Source organism: Triturus cristatus, chromosome 4_1 (genome assembly GCF_964204655.1).
Source record: "Triturus cristatus chromosome 4_1, aTriCri1.1, whole genome shotgun sequence".
Lineage (NCBI taxonomy): Eukaryota > Metazoa > Chordata > Amphibia > Caudata > Salamandridae > Triturus > Triturus cristatus.
Window position 1 is genome coordinate 617772801 of NC_140585.1, and position 25173 is coordinate 617797973.

Sequence of the window (25173 nt, forward strand, 5' to 3'; positions counted from 1 at the left end):
ACAAGAAGGAAATCCCAATATGATACATATTTTGTGGGGACTAGTGAGTGCCATGATACATACTTCGTTGCGACAGGTTGGGGTTTCAGAGGTGGAGAAGATACAATTTTCCAGGAGTATATTATGTTTGTGGGAATAAGGCTTATTACAAGTTGCCTGATCATTGGTATGGCACGTGTTATGTGGGCCTAGTTTTTCCAAAGATTTTTCATACAGATAAAATAACAGATGTAGAAGATATTAACTTATTAACACGTTTTAAGAGAGAAACTTGGTCTGAAATTGTGGGTGATATTTTTGGGGTTTTGATTCCAGCAGTGGGAATTTCTTTAAATGCTTATGGAATTCGGAAACTGTCCACAGTGGTTGATCGCTTATCGACAAATACCGCAGGAGGGTTTCTTTTGGTGAATACGGAATTAAGTGCCGTACGTGCCATGTCTATGCAAAATCGACTTGCCCTTGATATTCTATTGGCCAAGGAGGGTGGAGTCTGTGGAATATTGAAAGTTCAACATTGTTGCACTTACATTCCTGACGAAAGTAAAGACCTGAAGGTCTATATCAGAAATATTACTGATTTGCATGAAGAATTAGTACCACTTGAAGCTGGGAATTTGTGGACTAACATAGCTAATAAGATGATAGCTTTTAAGAATTTTATTGCAAAAATAGGTAGTACTATTATAGGTAGGATATTGTTTCCATTAACTTGTATAATTATTGCTCTACTGATACTAAGATTAGTGTGTGTGTGTGTTGTAAAAACAGGAGAGGGAAAAAGAAATTGAATAAGGAAAAGAAAAACAAGGTCGAGAAGAGAATCACAAGAGATTGAATTAGAAGAATTGAGGGAGAGTGTTTATTTAGAGACAAAGAGAGATGATGAAAGAGTGACTGGTGTTTAATGTTGTGTAAGGGGAAAAGACATTTCTGATTTCTCCTAAAATGGGACTAAATTTTCACTATTTTTTTTTTTTGAGTTTATTTGGTGATAAAATCACCAAAGGGGGGATTGCTGGAGCAGAGTTTTCATTTAGAAAATTCAGGGGCTTTTGAAGCTCTAGTACGTCTATGCGTTTTATTAATTATTAATAAATAACAATTAATTATTTGTCTTGTGCAAGTGTGTTTTTATTAATCAATCCGTTTGTCTTAACATAAGAGAAAGTTACACGAGGGTTAGCATGCGTGTGCTGTTTCTGTTTTTCTAAAAAAATAACGTGCAAGTTTATGTTTAAACGTTGCTGTGTGCTGTTTATTTTGAGCACAAAACGCTGTCTGAATTAATGTTTTTTTTATGTTGCAAAAGCTAGATAAATACATACACATAAGGGTATTAGTGGGGTTAACACTGTTTAATCACTATGCTGTAGTAACGTTTATTTTGTCTCTTTAATTAAGATGGTCTATTGTGGCCTATGGAGGCCTGTGTTAAGATGGCTGAATTTTGAAGCCTGCCCGTGATTTGTAAAATGAAAGACGTGACGAGGGAGACCCCTGCTGGAAATGGTCCTGAAGTTGACTGACCATGGTCCTCGTATGAAAACTTTCCATGAGGACAGCAGCAGTTTTGGAGGATCTCCAAAGGAAATGGAACATCCAGGGTAGCCTTGGGGAAACAAAGGAGTTTTAGAAATGAACAATGAACTGTGGTTTGGCTGCCGAGGGAAGTTGAACAAATCGGATACTTTAATAGTTTCTTGGTTCCTGTTCCGTAGTTTTCGTCTTGTGACTTTTCCTGAGCGGAGATTTTCAGATGTAGCAATGTTACATTTCTTCCTTCTCGCTCTGCTCAGTGATTCAGTGTATATTGCAAACTTTGTGTGTTTCCATTGTAATTTTTACTATAAAAAATGTTAGCTTAGGGAGGGCTTTGCCACTTGCCATTTTGCCTTTGCCGCGTGAATCTGCGTTGCTGAGGATCGATGCTGAGGGACTTCGTCTTGAGAGACTTTACCGAGAGACTTGTCCTGACCCGTTCTGACACTTAGTTAGAATAGGTAATTATGAGAAATGATTTATTCTGATTGATTTACTTTGACTAATTTTAGATAAAGCAATATAATTTTAAACATGGTGTTGAATTTTCTTTGTCAATTATTGGGTTTATATTTTTGATCATTATTGTATATATTGTGTAGATTATGTTATTGATTAGGACAGTCACAAAACCAGATCTGATCGACCTGATATCGATGCAGGGTGTTTAGGTGTTTCCTTCCCACAGGTTTATTGCTGGTAGAGTATTTGAGCGTGTGTTAGTGAAATGGGCCCTAGCGTATGATGAATGTATGTGCGTGTAACTGTGTGATTACTCTATCTGTGGTAGTGGGCATATTTTAGATACCCTGATCCCTATCACTGTTTTCAGTTAGCAGAGGCACCAATAACTTAATAAAACAAGCATTGGCATAGCCAATAGGTCGTGCCTTTGGGACCATAAGTGTTTAGCCATGCAGCACATTATCCATTATATTACAATAGCCATTAACGAAATTAAAGTTTGTGGTATATCATCTATGATATACTGGGCCTATAATTCTAGGCATTAAAAGTCCTTTAACACAGTGTTGGCATTTTGATGCCTATGCAAATTTGAGCAGTTGCACACCCCCGCAGACAAGCACCGTGCGCACGCACCCACCGACCGAAGACAGGCACTGCACGCACCCACCCGACCCGCATGGCATGCACCCACCTACCCAAGACAGGCACCGCACACAACCACCCACCGACCCAAGACAAGCACCGCACCAACCAACCCAAGACAAGCACCCGCGCAAAAATAAAAGACACCAATGCAAAAACCCCCACCCACTGACTGGCACATGCACACTCACCGACTGGCACCCGCACACCCACCGACCCAAGACAGGCACCATGCACGCACCCACCCAAGACAGGCACCGCGCACGCACCCACCTACCAACCAACCCAAGACAGGCACCGCGCATGCACCCACCCACCGACCCAAGACAAGCACCGCACCAACCAACCCAAGCACCCGCGCAAAAATAAAAGACAACAATGCAAAACCCCACCCACCGACTGGCACGCACCCACCGACCCAAGACAGGCACTGCGCACGCACCGACCCAAGGCAGGCACCGCGCACGCACCCACCGACCGACCCAAGACAGGCTCCATGCACCCACCCACCCACCGACCAAGGCAGGCACCGCGCACACACCCACCCACCGACCAAGGCACCGCACCGCGCACACACCCACCCACCAAGGCACCGCACAGATACAGTAATGACACAATTTTCCACGGCCCTGCAGACTTTACTTTTACCCCCCAGTTTTATAAGATCCAAAATCAAACCACATATTGTACCGGTTTACATGTTCACCAGCTACATTACACAATGTAACTTTTTTTTTTATTCACAGGGCGAGCAATTACTTGAAAGTGGTTCCCCAGTTCCAAAGTCGGAACATCTTTTCCATACGGTATGAGGCACGGGCTGCAGCAGGAGAATGGAGAATGCAACAATGTTGGGGTGGAGGAGGGGGAGTCTTGCTTAAGGGATGTTCTATGAGGCCAAAACTGCTTACACCAAAAATAATGTGAGGGTGTTACTCACATTTAAAAAAAAAAAAAAATTGGAGGACTAAATTTTAAGTGTCTATTTTAATGGGTCTAAATGTGAATTATGGTAATTCGCATGCTACAAGCAATGTGTTAGACCTTATTCGGAAAAGAGTGCTCCCGCAGGAGTAGCCACTTTGTTGGATGCTGATTTCCAGCCCTTTAGATCAAACAAATTCTGGTGTACGAGCAGTAGATGTAGGCAAAGGACTGCTTCGGAGGAACAATGTGTATGGTGACATTGTAGTAGCTAATATATGCAAAGGCTCCTTAAAAACACTTAATATGGAATGCAGATTAAAATACAAACTGAGGCACTATTTAGAGGAGAAATAATAAAATGGAGGACCTCAAAAAAGTGCCATACTTTAGGTTTGATAAGAGCTTTGAAGCAAAAAAAAAAAAAGTTCAGTCAAGTATGTAACAGGTGCTTGGCTTTATCTCACTTAGAAAAATTTGAAAGTGGTTTGAAACGGTTTCAGTCTGCAAACATGCAGTTGCAGGACTAAATTTCTAAAATGAACTAATTAATGTTAAACAGTAAATAAGTCTGCAGAAACCGTATTGTCTTCAAACTGAGGATCAGTTTAACAAGAAATTAATTTTCACTCCATGAGGTTGAGGTGCTCCAAAGATCCCCACACTTTAAGTTTAAAAAGGCAGAGTTAAAGGGAAATAAAAACAGGAATGTTACTAAATGAAGGCCAAGCTACCATACCGACCTGCCAAATACACAGCCAATATACTATTTATTTATAAGGTTTTATATAGCGCGAACGTGACCCACGAGGGTATCAGATCGCTTTACAGTATATAGATATAAAGACATACAAAATGAAGTAGTATACACGCATGTTATTCATCATTACTTACAAAAGAGGTAAATAGTATAAGATAACATAGGTGCCCAGTAGACAACCTATAAAGATCCCATAGGGCGACCAAGCATTATATTATTATATACAGTTAGAGCCTTAGGTCAGTATTGAGGAAATAAACATGTAATATTCTCTTTCAATCCACAAGTGTTAGCCAGTGATATGAGGATCATAACAGTGACTATGTCAGCCTAGAATCAAGTCTTAGGACGTTAATTTGTTCATTAGGAGTATTTTTACCTCTTTTTTGAAGGCGGTAAATGAACCAACATACCACGTTAGTGGATAGAAGAGGCACAGATTGAGCATGCAGTTGCACAGAACGCATTTTGAAAAGTGCTTTGAAACAATGAATAAGTCCGAAGCTGTGGGATCAGCCTGTAAGTGAAACGGCTTCTAATTAGGTTAAACATCTGTTGTTAATGTAATGCTGCTTTAAAGGGTAAGGGAATGTATTTTTTTGTATATTTTTTAAAAAGGGTATAAATATTTCAAGTCAGCAAAAAAACATGTAATTTGCACAAGGCCTCCGTCGACCATATTGGTCTGTAAGCGACGAGGGAAAGGCATTTCCGTGTTTCAACTGTATTTCAAAAAAGAGTCTGCAGAGAAGCTAAGACATCCTCACCACGGGGCTAAAAAGAGACGCTGGTTAATGCAGCCCTGGCAAGCATATTAGCAAATTCCAGACAAGCCACTTAAAATGAATTTTAAAAAAAGAACAAGCAACACAAAGGGTATGGATGGGGGAGGGGAGGACAATGTTGCATCAGAGGAATCCGCGGCATTGCTTTCTTCCATCAAAATTGCACCCGCAACATGGAGCAAGGCAGCCGTAAAGCAGACTTCTAGTTGACAGTGAATACAATTCCATAAGGAATGTAGCTGCTCGCGTGGAGTGCTTTTCAATGCTGATGTTTTGTAAATACCAGGGAGGAGAGCGAGCGTCTGTAAACGATAAAGTGCAGCATCCGCACCAGGAAAACTTGCGCACTTGCAACAAAAACTAAAAGAGTGCACAAACACAAAAGGGAAAAACCCTTTTGTGGAAGGATACCCGTAATAGGCCAATACTCCAGGGGAGGAGCAAGACAGGGGACGGTGGGAAATAGAATGCAAATAAACCATTGAGAAACAAGCTTTCCTGAGCACACAGACTTTAACAAATCGGTAGTGAGGGGGTGGCACACACTAACAAATCAGAAGCAAGGGGCGGAATGAAAGCGCATGTACTGAACACAGCATGTCTCGATGAGACCGCAAATGCGTTGCATAGGCGAGATGTAAACAGTAGTAGAAATAAGACAGCACGCATTCTGCAGACTCAAATAATAAAAAATATTCTTACCTTGTACTGAAGTGTTCTAGGCTCAATCATTTCCAGGGGCCTCCCGTTAACTTTTATCAAGCCATTTCCCCTTTTACAGTGAGCAACAGCAGTTGCAGTTTTCTGTAAAAATATATAACACAATGAACATTTATAAAGGCAAATAATTGTAATGTAGGTATAACTAACCTTAACCCCATGCACGAAAAAACAAGCATTGAAAAAGCCAATAGGTCTTGCCTGTGAGAGCTATAGGCTTTTGCTATGTTTTATATCCACGCTGTACAGCAGTATGAAGAGTTTGCAATGTGGCTAAATCTAATTTTAATAAGTGCTATTACAAAGTCAAGGATAGTGCGCTTTTTTAAGTGACTTATCCCTGGATGCATTGTAGTCTAATTAATTTTAGGCATATCACACTGCTATTTTGAATGGCTACAAATTATCACCCAAGCCAGGAATGCCCATGCTGTACAGTAGGAACAAAAGGCAATGGACTCAAATATGATACCCACTGGCTTTGCCATTGCTTGTTAAGTCTCGGCACAACAGCCACTGTGATACTGAAAAGACCAATTAATCTCCCTTCTTGTGAAGACTTTAAAAAAAAGCCATTTGGCAAAAAAATCTATCATAATGAAAGCAGCTGCACCCAGGTCTCAGTGTAACTACATTTGGATAGTGGAAGTTGTCACAAAATCATTAACGTCAAAGACGAAAAGGGCTTCTTTGAAGTGTGTGGCATAGTAAAGCATTAGTACACATGGCAAGAGGTTCAATAAGGACGACAGGGAAGAAGGAAAAATAATAGTAGTACCTCAAGCACAACACGACCAGTGAATTGACTGCAATGAAGCTTAAGCAATCAGTGCTTGGTTCATGCTCCAGCATGAAAAAAGAGGAAGTGAATACAGTACGCGCTGGTCAATTAAAAGGTACCAAATGAGAATAACAATTAAGACAACAATGTTAGGCAATGGAGCAGGCTACAAACCCCTTTTTATATACAACACTCATAAGTGGAAACGCAAGCACTGTCGCAGGCAAGACCTAGAGATGGTATCTAGTTTGGTCTTGAAGGTACAGAGAGAAGAGATTGAATAGAACATGTACCACTGCAATTGACAAATACTAATCTTGATTTGTTTCTGTGTACAAGTTACTACAGTATAGAAACGTACTTTTTCTATAGCAAAATAGGAATAAAAATACACTTCCATCATGCAATTTAAATGTAAACAATGACATTCTGAAGTCTAGCCTACTAGACTGCACAAGCGCTGTTGCAAAGCATATTGGGGCTTTCCAAAAACACGGAGGAGGGCTTGGAGCAGGCACATTGCCGGCAATTGGTTGGCTTGGTCACCGTTTTGCCACTTCTTATTGGTGTCTCAGCTGATCAATTTTGGGTCAGCCCTCCCAGGGATCATTCCCTTTGATTTGCTGACAGCTCTGTTCCACTGCTTTGCTTTTTAAGCACTACTTTCTTTAGTGATTATTCCTTTATTGTTGTGTTCGATATTATTAAACACCAGCCAACGGTTTTCGTCCAGGGAAACCATGGACTTCTTCAGGGCAAAAAAATAGTATGGTACGATGTCAAGACATCCAACGGTCAAAAGACATTCCAATCGTAGATGAACCAAATAGCATTATCTGTTGATACCACAATAAGTACACTATTTTGGCGGTGTACTGATCAAGCAGCTGTCTCAATTGGTCATAGTAAAGCCACAATCCATGTAGTTTACAGACCCTGAACTTTTTAAGTTCCTAACGTAGGTTTCCAACAGGAAATAACCCATTGATGTGGAATTAATCACCCCGCCGGGTACACTACAATTGGTGTCCGTGGGGCGAGAAGAACGATCGCACAGAGCGGCGTCCTCCTCTGTAAGATGAGCCTCAATTGGATGGTGCCATGATTTGTGATTCCTAATTTGTGAAATTTTCAATTGTAACAACATTTTCTTGTGTCCCATGTGGTTTAGTTTTATACTTTGCTTTGATACAATGACAACAGCCTGCGTTTTAAAATGCCATAATACTAGCTGCGTGCCTAAGTTGCGATACAAAAAAGTAGAGCATAGAACACATTTCTTCTGACAATACACGAAAGTGTAAACTATACTCAACAATTTCTAATACAGGGAAATATGCAAAGGATGCAACATAGATAGGTAACTGTCAACCCAACTGAGAAAGGAGCTGAACGGCCTCCAATACTGCGAAAATAAGTCACAAAGGCTGAGAAAAACCCAGGGTAGACAAGCGATCTTATTATGTGTACTCGGCTATGGATCTACGCTGCGAAAGGTGTCATGGTGCGGGAAGGAAGAGCGCGCGCACGTGCCACACTAACCTTCCGCCCGAAGACCTGGACGGACTGCAGTGGTCCTTTGGCCGGCATGGTTCCTGAAGAAAAGGCACAAACAACACGGTCAGGAAAAGCTGTCACGGGTTACGGCTAAAAAGCTTTAACAATTGCACTGAAAGAGCTCAAAAATATTCTTACCTCTCCGTGATCGGCAAGAGCAGGAAAAGAGAGAACGGGGTTTCCGAGGTCGCTCACCAGGGGCAGCGTGCGGTAAGACGTGCACCGGAAGCCCACAAGTGTGGACGTAGTAAACAGACCGGGAAAAAAACTCACAAACGTGGCGGCCATGATGGAAAAAAATATTTCGTATTATCCGATAATACACATCGATTGACAGGTTGCCGAAGGGACTCATGAAAAATTGTTTCGTGTTTCCGCACTAATTATGTTCTTCAAAGCAAACTGCCTTACTTGGGGGTTCGGGGAAAAAGTTTCATCTCTTGAAACCTGTCGATACAGATTTTTGAACGTACTTCTTTGAAACACACTTTAAAATGTTTTATTGTTCTAATTATGTGTATGCCAATACAAGACGATATTTGATTATGGCATTCTGTTGATTATGTTGCTGATAGACCTTATATTTGATGCCTCTAAATTTCCGTATTCATGCTTGTTTAACTCGCAGCCATGACAGTCGCTACTGAAAACTCTCTCTAGTTCTATAGTAGAAAGGATGCGTGCGTGTGTCCCTCTTTTACTTCGCAGCTACAGCCTGTATTCTGTTTAGATAAAGCCATCAGATTCTAACATAGAAGTATGGTTTTACCCAGACAAGCTAAGATGATCTACAATCTGCTTTCTCCTCCGTGGTGTACGGAAAACGACTTTTTCCACCCTTTGAACTATGTTATGATTTACACTGACTGCAATCCGATACTGTACACCAAAAACCGGCCCCCTCATCGCAAGTCCATTTTTGGGGTAGGTTACATTTTTAAACCTTCATAATTTTTTTTGCCACAAAACGTACTCACCCCAAATTTGCAGAGAACCAAGAGCATAGTCAACATATGGATATATTTTGTGTTTTTTTTTTTGGGGGGGGGGGGGGAGTGCTGTGCAAGAAAACATGTTTCTTTTCTAAAAAATGATATCAGCTAAAGGCGTGGTGTGGTAAGCTAAAACATTTTCTAGCATTTGCAACAAGAATTTTCCATTCTTTTAAGGGCATGGAGGCGATGATTACCCTTCTCTTTACTCTCTATTTTCAGCAGATAATCAGATTACATTTTTTAAAAACACTACATAACCCATGAACCCATCATATTCACATGTCTAATCAAAGAGGCACATCCCTACATAACCATTCATCAGCCTAACAGCTTCCTCTTTCTTTACTCCAGTCCATGGAAAACAGTCCAGAGATTCTAAAATGACAAAATCAGTAACCAATTGGAAGCATAACCAGCTCCAACGGGAACCCAGCTTAATGATTCTGGTCTAAGAATCTGAAGGCCTTCGTCAGCAACAGCAGGGAAACCATCCTCCTATGAAGAACCAAGATATGAACAAGGAATATGCCCAGAAATATGGAGCAACGTGATATGAATTACCCATGTTCCCTGCAAGGAAGCAAAAGCCGTAAACACTGGTCTAAATCATATCATGTCATTCACAACATACACTTTATCAACAGGTAGGAAATATATCTAGGCACTTTAAACAGCACTCAATTACATATGTATGCAAATAAACTGGTGGGATAATCTTATCGCCTGGGTGTCCTTAATAGAAATGAAATTCTTGTCACAAAGGCAAAATGTTTTTATTTTACAACAGGATCGGAGGCTCCGATGATGCTTGTTTAAAGGTGAGCCATCATTACAGAAGCTACAGCTACTATTGTTTTAATATAAAATGACTTAAATGTAGACTCAGATGACCAATCTGCAGCTCTCAGTATGTCATCCAAACAAGACCCTATGCAAATGATTTGGAAGCCATCGCCCCTCTACTTGAGTGGGTGCTAAAAACAGATGTCTCTATACCAGCTTCATTCAGAAGCCATCGCATCCATTGAGCAAGCGTGGCAGAGGCCACTGGACAAAAAAGCTTTTGCAAAGCAATCAATAATTAACAACTCATATCTGAACCAAACTTAGGGGTACTCACCTCATAAGCCTTCAGACATTGCACTACACAAAGTTTTGAGTTATCCGGAAAAAAGTTGGATAAGATACTACCTGGAATTACATTTAGTCTGTCTAGAAATCGAAAAGGTAACTCCAGCGGGAAAAACTGTCCCCACCAGCACATACGTCAGACAAGCTTACAAGAAATCGGGCATAAGAGCATGGTCAATTTGGCTGACAATTGCTTTCATGACAGGTATTTATTGTCTGGTCAAGACTCTAAAAACCTCAAGACTATGCTAATGTCCCATAAAGCAAAATATTTAGGCTGAGGAGGCTTCGCCATACGAATACCTCTCAGCAATTTGCACACTACTGGGTACTTGCCGACAGTTTACCCCATTCAGGGGAATTACCTGCCGAAATAGCTGTGCTAAAATTGTTAACTAATCGGTAGGCCATGCCTGCAGATGCTAAGCTACAATCTGCTCCAACGGGATCTGCACCTAGTGGATGTTACCAATTACCGCAAAGAACCCACCCTCAGGAAAAGGAAGGAAGGTGTTACCTGCCAAGGGATATTAATAGGACATAAATAGGACATACATATATCTCAAGCTAATGAAAAAAAATAGATCCAGGGAAGAGAAGCAATATAAAATCCAAACATAATTGACATAATACAAATAGCAATATAGAGAAAAATGTCCATGATGTTACCAATTACACCAGCGTTTCTATGCTGATGCATATCGCTTGTGCGTTCCTGAGGACCAGGCCTGACAGATAAAAGCATTAGCCTGTTGCGAAAGGCCCAGGAGTCTCCATCTTTCCCTGAAATCCTCCAAGCCACCAACGAGAGGAATTCTGATAGGATCAGTGGATTTGGAAGGCCAACTGGTTCCAGAAGGAGGTTCCAACGGAAGGGAATCAGAATTGCACAGGCACAGACCATTTCCAGAACAATGGGAAACCACACTTGCAGTCTCCAGAGTGGAGTCACTAAGAGCAGCTCTGCCCTGTGGCATCTCAACTGCAACAAAACCCTGGAAATCATCATGAATGGGGAACGTCTTTATCCAGAGGAGAGACCAGTCCTGAAGAAACGCACCTGTGGCTTGGGCTTCCGGATCCGGACACCAACTGAAAAAAGTCGTGAGTTGACAATTGAGGCGAGATGCAAACAGGTCTATCAAGCATGGCCCCCAACGTTGGTGAAGCACATGAACTAATTTTGGGTGAAGTCTCCAGTCGCTGAAGTCTAGAAGATGGCGAGAATGCCAATCTGAAGTCATATTGCATTGGCCGTGGAGATACTCTGCCACTATCAGAATTCGATGTTGGAGACAAAATGGCCAATATTTTTGGCTATCTCCGCCAGAAGACAGGATTTCTTCCTGCCCAAGTTGTTCACATACTGTACTGCAGAGATATTTTCCATACCAAGCAATATGCAACAGTCTGTCTTTTCCAAAGAGAGACTCCGAATTGCAAGAGAACCCGCAAGGAGTTCCAAGCAATTGATGTGAAGCTCCAGTTCCGCTTTGGACCAACAACCCCTGGTGGACCACAGCGGACTCCCAACCCCATCGGCTTGTATCTGACTCGATTAGCATCTCTGGAGTAGAACCAAAAATTGCTCTGCCATTTCAGGCTTCCATGTGGTCCAATCACCAAGACATTTCCAGCTGGGCTTCCACTAAAGGAGCAAGCTGCTTCGAGAAACTGAGATCCTTGCAGAGGTGTTGAATTTTTAGCTATTGAAGGGCGCGATAATAGAGGGGACCTGGGAAAATGGCCTGGATTGATGAGGCCAATAGTCCCACAGTGCGAGCTATCAAACTCAAGGATACAGTCTGCTAAATGTTGACCTCAATTCTTTCTTGATGTTCCTGACGTTTTGGGGAGGAAGGACTAGTTGAGATAGAAGGGAATTTACCTGAAAATATAGGAACGCTAGTCGTTGGGAGGGGTTCAGGATTGATTTATGCACATTTATAATGAAACCTAAATTCTGGAGGAGGCGAATCGTCCACTCTAAATGGGTTAGTGCCAACTGAGGACTCTGGCCCATGATAGCGATGTCGTCTAATTATATATAATTAGCTGAACCTCTCAAGCTCGCAGAGACTCCACCACCGGTCTCATTAGCATTGTGAAGCACAAAGGGGTGGAGGAGAGAACAAAGGGGAGGACTTTGAACTCATAACAACGACCTTGCTAAAGAAACTGAAGAAAACATTAATGAGGGGAATAATAGGGATGGTTAGGAAAGTGTCTTTTAGATATAATCGGACCATCCAATTTCCTTAAAACATATCTCTCAATAGATGGCTTCCCTCCATCTTGAAATGGCGGTAGACTACCCAACCATTGAAATCTCTCAGATTTAACATCGAGTGAGAACCTCCCTTCTTTTCCACCAAGAAGGTGCAACTGAGAAACCAGTTCAGGTGGGGAAAAAGCACTTCTATTGTGCCTTTTTGCAGAAGGGATTGCTCCTCTGAGGATAGGAAATCTTGCGCTTGTTGGGAAAATACATCGCGCTAGGGAAGGAGGATTTGACAGGTGTGTTATAAAACTCTAACTTGTAACCCTGGATGGGCTCAAGAACCCACAGGTCTTGCGTCAATTTCGTATTAAATGTCTGGTCCTGCCCCCAGTAAAATCTCTGAAAGCGGAATAATCATCACCTGTGGAAACAGACTCCTGGAACGATCCATGCGATCCTCTGTAACATCCCCTCCTGCAGTGGTTCCCTTTCGCTCAAGAATGGAAGGGATGGGAGGTGGAATTGTAAGCGGAATCTTGGGTTTCTCCTTTACCTCCTTGGGTTAAAATCACGTTGTGGGCCTTGGTGGTAGCTTCCGCTGAACGCAGGTCCTCTGAAACGTCCGTCCCTGCCCAAAAGTGGATTAAACTCTTTCTTCAGAGACCCTGCAGCCCTATCCAAGTTGCTGTAGGTTGCAACAAACTTCGACAGCCCCTTCAGGAAGGTTGTTCCAAACAAAAGGCTCTGGGCTATAGGGCCTGAATCAGACGACACAAGCTCGGTGAGCTTTGGTCAATTTTCAGGAGGACAGAATTGCGTCTTTCGCTGGAAATGGCACAGTTTTCATTACCAAGTTGGCAAATAGCCCTATGTGCCCAGCTAACCAAGACGTCAGGGTCAATGGGGATTGCCGACTCTTTGGTGTGGTAGCCCAGTTCCAGGATTTTGGTTAGACCAGAGACATCCAGCAGCTTATCCTGGCAACTACACCAGGTGTGATCAAGACCTTCGGATCTTTGGAGTACTTTTTCAGATAGGTTACCAAGGTGGGGTCCACTTTAGGGGTTACAGTAACCTTACCAGGGAAGTCAACTCTGAGGCATTCGAAAAGGAGGCAAACCCTGACGTCTTTGTCAAATCCCTTACGGAAATTAGATTGCATACATCAGCTACCTCTTGTGGGGAAGCCACACAGTAGATCTAGGTTGTATGATATCATCCAGCTCAAGGGTGAGTACCTTGGGTTGCTTCTGGACTTTAATATGGTGAGACTTGTGCTTTCGCTTACTAGGGCCATGTTTATCACCTTGATCTAAACTCTGTGATGAAGTAGAGTCTGTATCTTCCACCATTGGGTTGGGGTTCGAAGGGGGGACAGGTGGAGTGCTATTAGCCTGGTCTTTTGACATCGACTTTGCAAGTTTTTCAAAGGTGTCAGCATGGGGTCCCTTAGGGGTTTTTGGGTAGGGTTTGTCATGGGGGTTCAATGTCGGCGGATCGTAGCTGGTGGTTGGGAATGTAGAAGGAGAGTCAACTGTTGAGGTAGGCAGGGCCGGTCTTGTGGAGTGCCTTGTGTGCGTGGATGAGGAGCTTGAAGGATATCCTCTTGTTGACGGGGAGCCAGTGCAGGTTTCTCAGGTGGGGTTGATGTGGCTGTGGCGTGGTATGTCGAGGATCAGTCGTGCCGAGGTGTTTTGGATGCGTTGTAGTCGTTTGATGAGCTTGGTCGGGGCTCCCGCGCAGAGGGCGTTTCCGTAGTCGAGTCTGCTGCTGACGAGGGCCTGGGTGACTGTCTTTCTTGTGTCTGTTGGGATCCATTTGTAGATTTTGCGGAGCATGCGGAGGGTGTTGAAGCAGGAGGAGGAGATGGCGTTGACTTGCTTGGTCATTGAGAGCGTTGAGTCTAGGATGATTCCCAGGTTACGTGTGTGCTCTGTGGGTGTCGGGGCTGTCCCCAGTGCCGTCGGCCACCAGGAGTCGTCCCAGGCTGAGGGGTTGGAGCTGAGGATGAGGACCTCCGTCTTGTCCGAGTTCAGCTTCAGGCGGCTGGCCCTCATCCAGTCGACGACGGCCTTTATTCCTTCGTGGAGGTTGGTTTTGGCGGTGATGGGGTCCTTGGTGAGGGAGAGGATCAGCTGAGTGTCGTCGGCAGAGATTATGTTGAGGTCGTGCTGTCGGGCGACGTGTGCAAGCGGGGCCATGTAGATGTTGAACAATGTCGGGCTGAGGAAGGAGCCCTGGGGTACGCCGCAGATGATGTCGGAGGCTTCGGATCGGAATGGGGGGAGGAGGACGCTCTGGGTTCTGCCTGAGAGGAAGGATGTGGTCCATTCCAGAGCCTTGTCTCGGATCCCTGTGACGTGGAGTCGTGCGCGTAGTGTGCGGTGGCAGATGGTGTCGAAGGCGGCGAAGAGGTCTAGGAGATGAGATCTGCAGTCTCACCGTTGTCCAATAGGGTCCTGATGTCGTCGGTGGCGGCGATGAGGGCGGTCTCAGTGCTGTGGTTGCTGTGGAACCCTGACTGAGAAGGGTCCAGGATTCTGTTTTCTTCGAGGTATTGGGTTAGCTGTCTGTTGATGATCTTCTCGATGACCTTGGCGGGAACGGGAGCAGAGAGATGGGCCGGAAGTTCTTGAGGTCTCTTGGGTCTGCCGTGGGTTTTTTGAGAAGAGCGTTGATCTAGGCATGTTTCCAGCTCTCTGGGAAGGTCGCGGTCTCGAGGGAGAGGTTGATGACGTTGCGCAGGTGGGGTGCGATGGAGCTGCTTGCTTTGTTGAAGACGTGGTGCGGAAATAGGTCTAACGGAGAGCCGGAGTGGATTGTGCCCATGGTCTTGATGGTGCCATCGATGCTCACGCTGGCCCAGGCTAGCAGTGGGTCGTAGTCGATGATGTGAGGAGAGTCTGTTGTGTTGCTGTATGTTGGGGCTGTCTGGGTGTTGAAGCTGTCGTGGATGTCTGCTATCTTGCAGTGGAAGAAAGTGGTGAGGGAGTCGCACAGGGCTTGCGATGGTGGGATGTCGTTGGTGTTGGAGCTGGGGTTAGAGAGTTCCTTCACGTTGTTGAAGAGCTCCTTGCTGTCGTGTGCGTTGTTGTCGAGGCGGTCTTTGAAGGAGGTCCTCTTGGCAGCCTTGATGAGGTGGTGGTGGTTGCGGATGGTGTCCTTGTGTGCTGCGAGGCTGTCCAGGGTCTGCTCGCTGTGCTGTTTCTTCTCTAGCTTCCGGCAGGCTTGCTTGGAGGCTAGGAGTTCTGGGGTGAACCAGCTGGCCCTCTTGCTGGTGTCTCTGTGGGGGGGGTATCTTCAGCGGGGCGAGGGTGTTGGTGCAGTCCTCGATCCAGCGTCTGAGGCTGAGGGCAGCGTCGTCGGCGTTGGAGGGTTCGGTGGGTGGGCTGAGAGCGAGGTTTGCGTGAAGTTGATCTTCGGTGATTTTGCTCCAGCAGCAGCGGGGGATCTGTTGGGTGCGGTGGTGTGTGGTGGGTTTCTGGAAGGTGAAGTGGATGCAGCGGTGGTCGGTCCAGGGGACTTCGGTGGTGTGGTTGAAGGAGACGTTCGGGCTTGAGGAGAAGATGGGGTCGAGCTTGTGACCGGCGGAGTGGGTGGGCGTGGTGAAGATTTGCCTCAGTCCAAGGTTGGCGAGGTTATCGATCAGGGTTGTCGAGTTGCTGTCGTTGTTGTTCTCAAGGTGACAGTTCAGGTCTCCGAGGAGGATGTAGTCGGTGGAGATCAGGGCGTGCGTGCTGATGAAGTCGGCGATGGAGTCGCTGAACTGGGGGCGGGGTCCGGGGGGTCGGTAGACGAGGGTGCCTCTAAGCGTGGAGTTGGGGTCTGTATGGATCTGGAAATGCATGTGTTCGGGGGTGCTGAGAGTGTTATCGGTGCTAGTCGAGACCCTGATGCTATTCTTGTGGACGATGGCGATTCCTCCTCCGATTCCGTTGGTGCGGTCTCTGCGGGTGATCTTGTAGCCGTTTGGGATGGCTATGGCGATGTCGGGTGCAGAGGAGTCGTTCATCCAGGTCTCTGTCAGGAAGGCGACGTCCGGGGATGTTGTGTCGAGCAGGTCCCAGAGCTCGACGGCGTGTTTGCATGCGGAGCGGGTGTTCAGAAGTACGCATTGGAGGTGGTTGGGGTCTTGTTTGGTCGGTGGTTGGTTGGTTCTGAGGCAGGTGTAGCTGCAGTTCCGGCAGGTGAAGGGGCCGTGTGTGCGTTTCGGGGCGACCTTGAAGCAGGTGTGGGTCCGTCCGGGGTTGAGAGCGTGCAGGGTGCCAGCATCGTAGTGGCGGCGTTCCTTGTGGCAGGTGCGGTGACCAGGGGTTCTGGTGCTGGGCGCAGTCCAGGCGCGGACGGGCGCAGACGGTCTTGCTTTAGGCGCGCCAGCGGCACGGCCGCACTGCGGCCGGCATATATGGGGAGGTGGGAGGGAGGAGCAGCTGGGAGGTGGGGGAAGCAGATGGGCAGTCAGGGGGCGGGGCCGCAGTGGAGGCAGCGGCAGGAGCGGAGCGACGACGAAGGGTACAGAAGGCAAAAAGGCACAAGTAAGGGGGCAACGAAAGATTCAGAAGGCAAGGAGGTTAAGGAAATACGGGGCAGCGAGGGGAACAGAGGCAAAACCGGGCACAGATGCGGGGCAGCGAGGGGAACAGAGGCAATAAACGGGCACAGATACGCGGGGCAGCGAGGGGAACAGGCAATAAGCGGGCACAGAGACGCGGGGGCAGCGAGGGGAACAGAGGCAATAAGCGGGCACAAAGCAAGTACAGGAGGCGGGGGGAGGGCAGAGAAAGAGCAGTTACGGGCACAACAAGAACAAGCGGTACAGGCAATATCGTGAACCAACCTAACTCAGCAGGATGAGTTTTTACCGACCAGGGCGTCAAATGTGAGCTGCTCAGTCAAAGGGCTGAGACGAGATAGCGTAAACACGCCTCATCAGATTGCAATCAAGTCACCAGCACCAGAATTGGAAAAAACTGTCATCGTGTGGAAGGCCTTTGAGTAGAAATAGAGGATAACGCGGTGAATGGCCACGTGTCCTTGCTCCCCTTCTCCCTCCCCACTTGAATGAAGCAGGGCAGCATGTCGCCACACTCGGTGGATTAACGTTCCTAAAATCAAGTGCAGAACACGGGCCAATGGGCATATGAATCAGAGCGAGCGCAGAAATCCGAAGTCGGCTTCCGGCTCCTGTACAATTAATAGTGGAACAATGTCACAGCAAAGTGCAAACACAAGTATAAACAGCGCTATACATCAAACAATAGAATACACAAAAGAACATCAAAAAGGCAATTGTAATTACTCAATCTCAAAGATAAGGGGAAAGGATAGTCACTTACCTGTCTGTGAAGCAGCAAAGAAAGAGTAAGCTGTCAGGCTGATGGAAGGTTATATAATGCAGATGAGGTCAGTACAGTGATGTTGTGGAATGTTAATGTGGTATACAATGTATGTATCAAGGTTATTTGACGTATTGCTGGATGTGAGGCCAGAAGTATTAAGGTAACCTTCTACTTTATTAATATTACAGAAACCACAGCCAGCTTATGTACTAATTGCTATTGACAGATGTATATAAGTTGGCAAAAGAAGGAAGTATAAGTAAAGATGCAAGGAATTAGTACTCCTCCATGTTTTTTGTAGACTCCAGGTAACCCAAATGTAGATTGTACAACATTTACATTAATTTACGAGTAGCCAGCGCGTTTCGCTCACAATCGAGCTTCATCAGGACTTGCTCTGAGAACCTGCCCGATGAAGACCCCCAGCACCCCAAGACAGTGCACCCAGCTTGTTGCCATGCTGCTCCTTATCCTGGGTCCGGTGTCTTCTGTGTGTACTGCTTGCCTCTCTTCACATTCCTGCAGTCGAACACCAAAACTGCAACAATGCCAGCTTTTCCACAGTGCGTCCCTGCTGTGTGCTGGAAGCTCATATTCAGCCTGACTTGAAGCGAGAAGGATACAGTACATTGGTTTATGTGTGTGCAGAGGACGCCATGCAGGCTCTGAGCATCCTAGCACAAACGCTTTCCAGCATCACTCCACCGGGCATTGGAGGGGACCTGGGATCCAGCTGAATGAGCCAGCACTGAACTGAATTGGGTGAGCTGCCAGCACACAGCAGGGACACGCCAAGGAAAACGTGGCATTGTTGCACTTTTGTTGTTCGATTGTTAGCAAAACGCGTCGGTTGCTTGTAAATAAAGAAAATGTTTAAAGAAAATATCCAAATGAATTTGGCTGGAGTGAACTTCCAAACTATAATTGGACTGATTGTTAAAAAGAAGTTTTTGAAAAAGGTTTAATATATGTGTTGCCTCCCTGCTTTGATGTACAATTTCCATTGTTAGATTGTTTGGTGGCCAATCTATAGAGGTGGGCAACGTTTGTATATGCTTAACGGAACTTACTGGTAGTGCAATACATTGGTCCATAGCTGCCTAGGTCTTTATGACCTAACCCAAATGTAGGGTGTAAGCAGTGGTACAGAAGCTTTCAGAGATATCTCATTACTATTGATGGGAGGAAATTTGAGCATGAAAAGTTTGCTCTACTATACAGTTGTCTAGGAGCAGAAGAATTACATATTTCTGATCACCTTACTGAGACTGAAGTTGGTATTAGTCAATTCGGTACTTTAGATGAATATTCAGAGGCAATTCATAGACTTAGGGGTTCATTACAATCGTCCGCCGTCGTCACAGGAATTGGGACTTGCCACCTATATGGTGGCGGTCCCGCACATGGAATTACAATGCGACGGCCATGGTGGCGGTCGCATTGAGCATGTGTACCATTGCGGAGGTTGCTGCAGGCTACAGCATCTGCCGCAATAGTAAAACTGCAAGTTTTGCATTTCCCTGCACTACGTGGCAGGCACCACGAGGTGCCTGCCACATGGTGCAGGGAAATGTTGGGGGGCACCACAGGTGCCCCCCAATTGCAAAACTGGAGAACTCCCGCTACAGGCCCCCAAAGTCAATCTCTGCCAGCATTTGAATGGCGGTTCGAGGCTGGCAGGGATGAAGCATCCTAATGTGGCAGATGGTGCCTGCTAGGCACCACCACCATTGTAGATATGCTTTCTGGGTCCGACAGGTAATCATAACGATTTCCTGTGTCGGACCCGTGGCAGACAGGCTTTCCGTCCACCCGCCATCCTTATCTGGCGGGCAGAGAATGGCCGCATGATGGCGGTAAAAACACCCACCGGCAAGGTGGCGGGTTCACTGCCATTTAATGAGCCCAATAGAAATCATTTTAATCAAGAGTCTATCGTTGTGGAAAGGCAAACATTTTTCACACGGAAACAACAATGCAAAGAAACTATCGATAGTTATGTGACTGAGCTATGCATTTTATCTTCGTCATGTGGATTTGAAGGATCTATTGCTCAGTATCTCAGGGTTCAAATAATTGTTAGATATTTAAATAAGAAAACACAGGAACAACTTTTATGTTTCCGGAATCCCACATTGTGTGAAACTATTGAGATTGCAAAAGGGATTGAACTCTCTACAGTGGCCTCCAAGGAACTGAATAAAAGTGAAATGGATTCTTCTTCGAGTGTGGTTGCTCTTGTTATAAAATCTTCAAAGCCTTCTTCAACTAGAAGTAGTAATGTTGGATGTGGGAATGTAGTACTTAAATAGAAAACTTGCTTTAGTTGTGGCTCTCGCAGCCATCTTCCAAATGCTAGCAATTGTTGTACTAGGAATAAAAATTGCAACAATTGTAAAAAGCTTTGACATTTTGCAAAAATGTATAAAACTGGTGCTAGAAATGCACAAGTAAATTGGGTGCAAATTTCAGTCAGATCAGAGGCAAGAGAGTTGTGAGAAATTGAGCCGTGTGTTAACAGTGCAAGAGGGTATTTCTAAAAAAAGTGATCCTGTTTGCGACATCACTGCAGGGAAAACAGGTATTAGCTTTACTGCTGATTCAGTTTCCCTGTTACTATTTTTTCAGACATTTAATTTATAGAAGAATGGCCAAATGTGATGTTAATTCCAAATTATATTAGTCCATGTGGAATACGGGGGAACAAAAATTGACATGCTTGGATATTTTGGGGAAAATGATGGATATGAGGAGAGAACAATTCACACACAAGTTTATGTTGCAAAGAAAGGATACAATATCTTGAGATGGAAGGACGAAGGTTGTTTTAGAATGGTGTTGAGACGTTTGTGTCCCACATTGTTAGTATCTTGGGACAACAAAGAGTTGCAGGATATTTTAGATGCTTATATGAATGTGTTTGAAGAAAGCTTAGGTTAGGTGTTAAAAGATTTACACACAAAATTATTTTAAATGAATAAAATCATTTTCCTGTTAGACACTAAGGGGTCCATTAGGATGTAGGGCGGTGGGACCACCGCTCCTCTGGCGGTGCGGAAAAATGCCTTTTTGCGCCCGCTAGCAGCAGACATCATGTCCGCCATATTAGTATGGTCAAACATAGGCCAATTCCCGACCACCGCGGTGCGACGCGCACCGCCATCAAAGTGCGCCCACCACCGCGGCAGTGGGAGCCAATGGAGACCCTCCGCCATGCGGAATGACATCCACAAATTAGGATGGCTCAAGCAAGCAGACGCACTGCAGCGGAGACACCACCCAACCAGAGACGGCGGACACTCAACAGCATAGCGCAAAACCAGAGTCCCGGTCCACACCACCCGGACACGATTGATTGGACCCAGCTCTACACGTCTTTCCAGTGCTGTACCTGCTACATCACCAGGAACTCATGGACCACCGCGAAAGCCGCCGCAGGTACGCAATAACACAACACACAACCTACGGCCTGACACAGGCTCCAAATCCACATCAGACACTCTAGGGGGGATAGGGACACATCCCCAAGGGCACCCACACATCACCCACCTGTCACACATTCACCCCGCTGCATCCTGGACACACATCTACTGTCACCATGCAGCAATGTCCCGGTCACGTCACCGCAGCGGCGAACACAAGCAAATACATGCACAATGAAGAAGGCAGGGCCAGTGCCAGGCATGCGCAGGGCACAAAGACCACAGGGCCACACCCACACACTAGCACACCCCATGAAGACACATGCCATGTGCCCCCCCTGTGCACCCCATGCACAACAACAAGCCAGGGCAATTCATACCCTGCACCACACAACCAACAATCATGGAGACACAATGCAGGAGTGGCTGCACATGAACACACAACACCCAGCACAGTAGCACTGGGCCAGGGAAACACACACTACACCACAATCGGGGAAAAAGCAATGAGAACAAGCAACAAATGAATACATGCAAGGAAGCAACATCCAAATGGACACACAGCCTGCACAGTCACACATACATATCACAGACTGATACACACACACACATACACACCCCACATGTCAACAGCAAAGGAGCCCAACAAATAGGGAAACCAAAGTGGGCTGCACACAAATGGAAGGCTATGGAGACACACAACAAGCATGTGTACATCACATCAACACAAGGAACAGAGCACAACACTCTCACACCATCAAAGCACACATGGCTGGCACAGTCAGTGAAATCAAACCACAGACAGCTCAGTGCAACCACACAGGGAGACAGCAAGGCAAACCGTGTATAGGAATAAGGATGAAAGGATGAATGCAAGGCCCTGAACTCAAACTGGGACCAGCCACACATACATACAACTACTTCACAGGAGTACACCAGCAGCACTACACACCTCAGGACTGACAAACACCAGTAAGAATCTACACACATACCCCCTCACACCAGCAGCACACAATACCAGTGCCAAACACACTGAAGGCTGCCAATACTTGTCAGGCAATACACACACAAACAACCACACACCCTGGGCTCAGCCACAAACATCACCAACACACACAGGGATGTCACCATAAATGTGGAAACAAATACAACAGACAAACACATAACCCAACTGAAACATACACAGAGCCACAACAACAAAAACAAACATGCCCTGTGCAGCTAAACTGGGGAAAGGCAATGGGAGCACAAACACAACAGGAGTGCACAACCTCATCACTCAAGAACAATGCACAGACAACATTCCACAACACACACAAGAAGTGCACCATCACAGAACAACACAGCCACAGCACACATGTAAAGTAAGCCATGGGACTAGGATGACTGGCCATCACAAGATGACCACACACATACACCACTAGGTACACATATAGGAAGAACACACACATGATAACCCTGGACAGCCTGCCTGAAATACTGTGCAGAAGCCAACCCTGTGCTGGCAGGGCACCCCAACCTGACGTGTACAATAGAGCCAACATGAACTAATCAAGTAAATGACTACTGCTAAACAATCAAAATTGATACCATTGCCACCACAAGTATCTGGGCCAAGAAGAACTGAAGCCCCTGTCACCCCTGAAAAAAGAGAGCAAGTGAGCCCAAACATTGACCATGTTGAAGGGCCACACAGACCACGAGGCACAGTAAACCATTTACACACAGCAAAATAACTTTATTCAGTAAGGACACTGACAAAATAGACAACTGTAGCAACTGTTTTTATTCACAAATTGCACAGATAGGCACTATGAGATGAGAAGAGTAAGGCACAAAATGCAGAGCATGTCCATGATAAGCTGCACAGGCAAGGGCAAAACAGCAGTGAACAACAAGGCCAGTGGACAGGGCAGAGTGCACAGTATGTCCATGAGAAGCTGCACAGGCAAGGGCATAACAGCAAGGCCAGTGGCCAGGGCAGAGTGCAGAGCATGTCCATGAGAAGCTGCACAGGCAAGGGCATAACAGCAAGGCCAGTGGCCAGGGCAGAGTGCAGAGCATGTCCATGAGAAGCTGCACAGGGAATGTCTGCGACTGTACCTTTCCATGGTCAGAAACACAGTCGGGGGCAACAATGTGCAGTACAGGCCCACCTGTGTGAGACACAGGTGTGTGAGGGTGACTACCACTCAGACTTGGGTGTCAGGTGGACTGGGAGCTGGCTGTGCCTCGGGGACTGTCGGGGCACTTAATGGGGGAGAGAGAGCAGAACAGCTGAGGTAGAGCGATCATTGTCTTGGCAGGCTGGAGGGCTGCTTGGACCAGGTGGTGTAGTGGCACGTGGAGGTGGAGTCATGCAGACAGGAGTCACGGTGTGGCTGGGAGATTGTGGAGAGGTGCCCTTCCACTTCTTGGGGATCCTAAATGGCTTGCCTGACTTTGGATCAATGGGAAGTGGTGTGGGCACAACATGCACAGTCACCACCACTGCTGCAGCAGGTGCAGGCACTGGCAGCCCCTCTGGTGATGTGCTGGACTCAGCGGAACGCTTTGCCTTGCTTCGCCTCTGCCCCCCCTTCCCCTGTTTACTAGGTGTCACCCCTACAGTCCCCTGCTTCACTGGGCTTGGAATGGGAGTCGAGGTTTTTGGTGATACTGCCTTTGAGCCCTTCCCAGGTGTACCCTTGGCATGCACCACCTCCTTGGTGGGCACAGACACTGTACGATTGTGTTTGCGCGATGCCTTAGGGGCAGGAGAGTCCTTGGATGGGGATACCACTGAGGCATGTGTGCCTGAGGTCTGCTGCTTTGCTAATTGTCCCCTGGTGTTGCCTGACGGGCTTTCCTCCCTGCGCTCTGGGGTGCCTTTGGTCTTCTTTGGGGATGGTGTCTGCGCACGGGACCGCTTGGGTTGTTGCTGCTGTGTGCTCCGTGTGCTATATCGTGACTTTAATGTATGTGGACCGTGGTCACTATCGTCAGACGTGGCAACTGCCAGGGGGGTGGACAAAGGGACTGGAGCTGGACTGTGAGAATGTGCCTGTTACAGGGCAGACGTCACTGTTGATGACAAAGCCTGGACTGTCCGGTGAAGCCCACCCACGTTGGAATGTATGCCCTCCATGAAGGCAACCACCTGGGCCAATTTCTTGTCGTGGTCTATGAAGGCATTTAAGAGAGCTGTCTAGCCTACACACAGCTGGCGCAAAAGGTCCTCAGACTCAGCACTGATGGTAGCAGGGGGGACAGGGGCAGGGGCAGCAGTGCCAGGGGTGAAGGACACTCTTCCCCTCTTACTGAGGCAGACACGGGCAGCACCAGAGGAAGTGGCTGGGAGGGTGGGCAATGGCCGCTGTGTGGTGGAAGTCGATGCAGAGTCCCTGTTACCTGTGCCTTCCAACATGGATGCATCCCCGCTGGCATCGGATGATGTGGTGCTTTGCGTCTCAGGCTGGGACTCCTCCAGCAGACTCCTTTCCCCCTCTAATGCGCTGGTGACATCTGTGTCACTGGGCTCCTGGGCAGCTGTGGTGCTAGTTTCAGCCCCACTGGTGTCCGTCTCCTGTCCCTGCGTAACTACAGGGGATGCTGTCAGGTCAGTGGCAAAAACAGAACAAACATATGCAAGCAATGCATGACAAAAGTTGAGCAAATCTACATGTTGCACACCCACCACCCTGTGCAGTTTCCAGTTTCCATGCACTGCTTGAGTCTATCAAGCAGTGCATGGAAACTGGAAACTCAGGCATGAGTGAGCCATGTGATGACCACACAGCACAACACCCTGCTTGTGGCTCTGTTCAAACAGACACACAACTAGTTCTGAGCACACCTAGGGACATGATGGGCGCACACAACTTGTTGCCGATGACAGAACTGGATG

General features: G+C 46.4%; 1 protein-coding gene across 1 annotated transcript in view; it reads right to left on the reverse strand.

Moving 5' to 3' along the window:
* RPS16 (ribosomal protein S16) overlaps positions 1-8444 on the reverse strand; it is a 31799-nt gene extending 23355 nt beyond the window's left edge. The window contains exons 1-3 of the mRNA XM_085652985.1: positions 8318-8444; positions 8165-8217; positions 5824-5925 (exon numbers count right to left, since the gene is read on the reverse strand). Coding sequence (XP_085509111.1) covers positions 5824-5925; positions 8165-8212 — 150 coding nt within the window. The 5' untranslated portion in view covers positions 8213-8217; positions 8318-8444. The remainder of the gene's footprint in view (positions 1-5823; positions 5926-8164; positions 8218-8317) is intronic.
* Positions 8445-25173: the final 16729 nt, after the last annotated feature.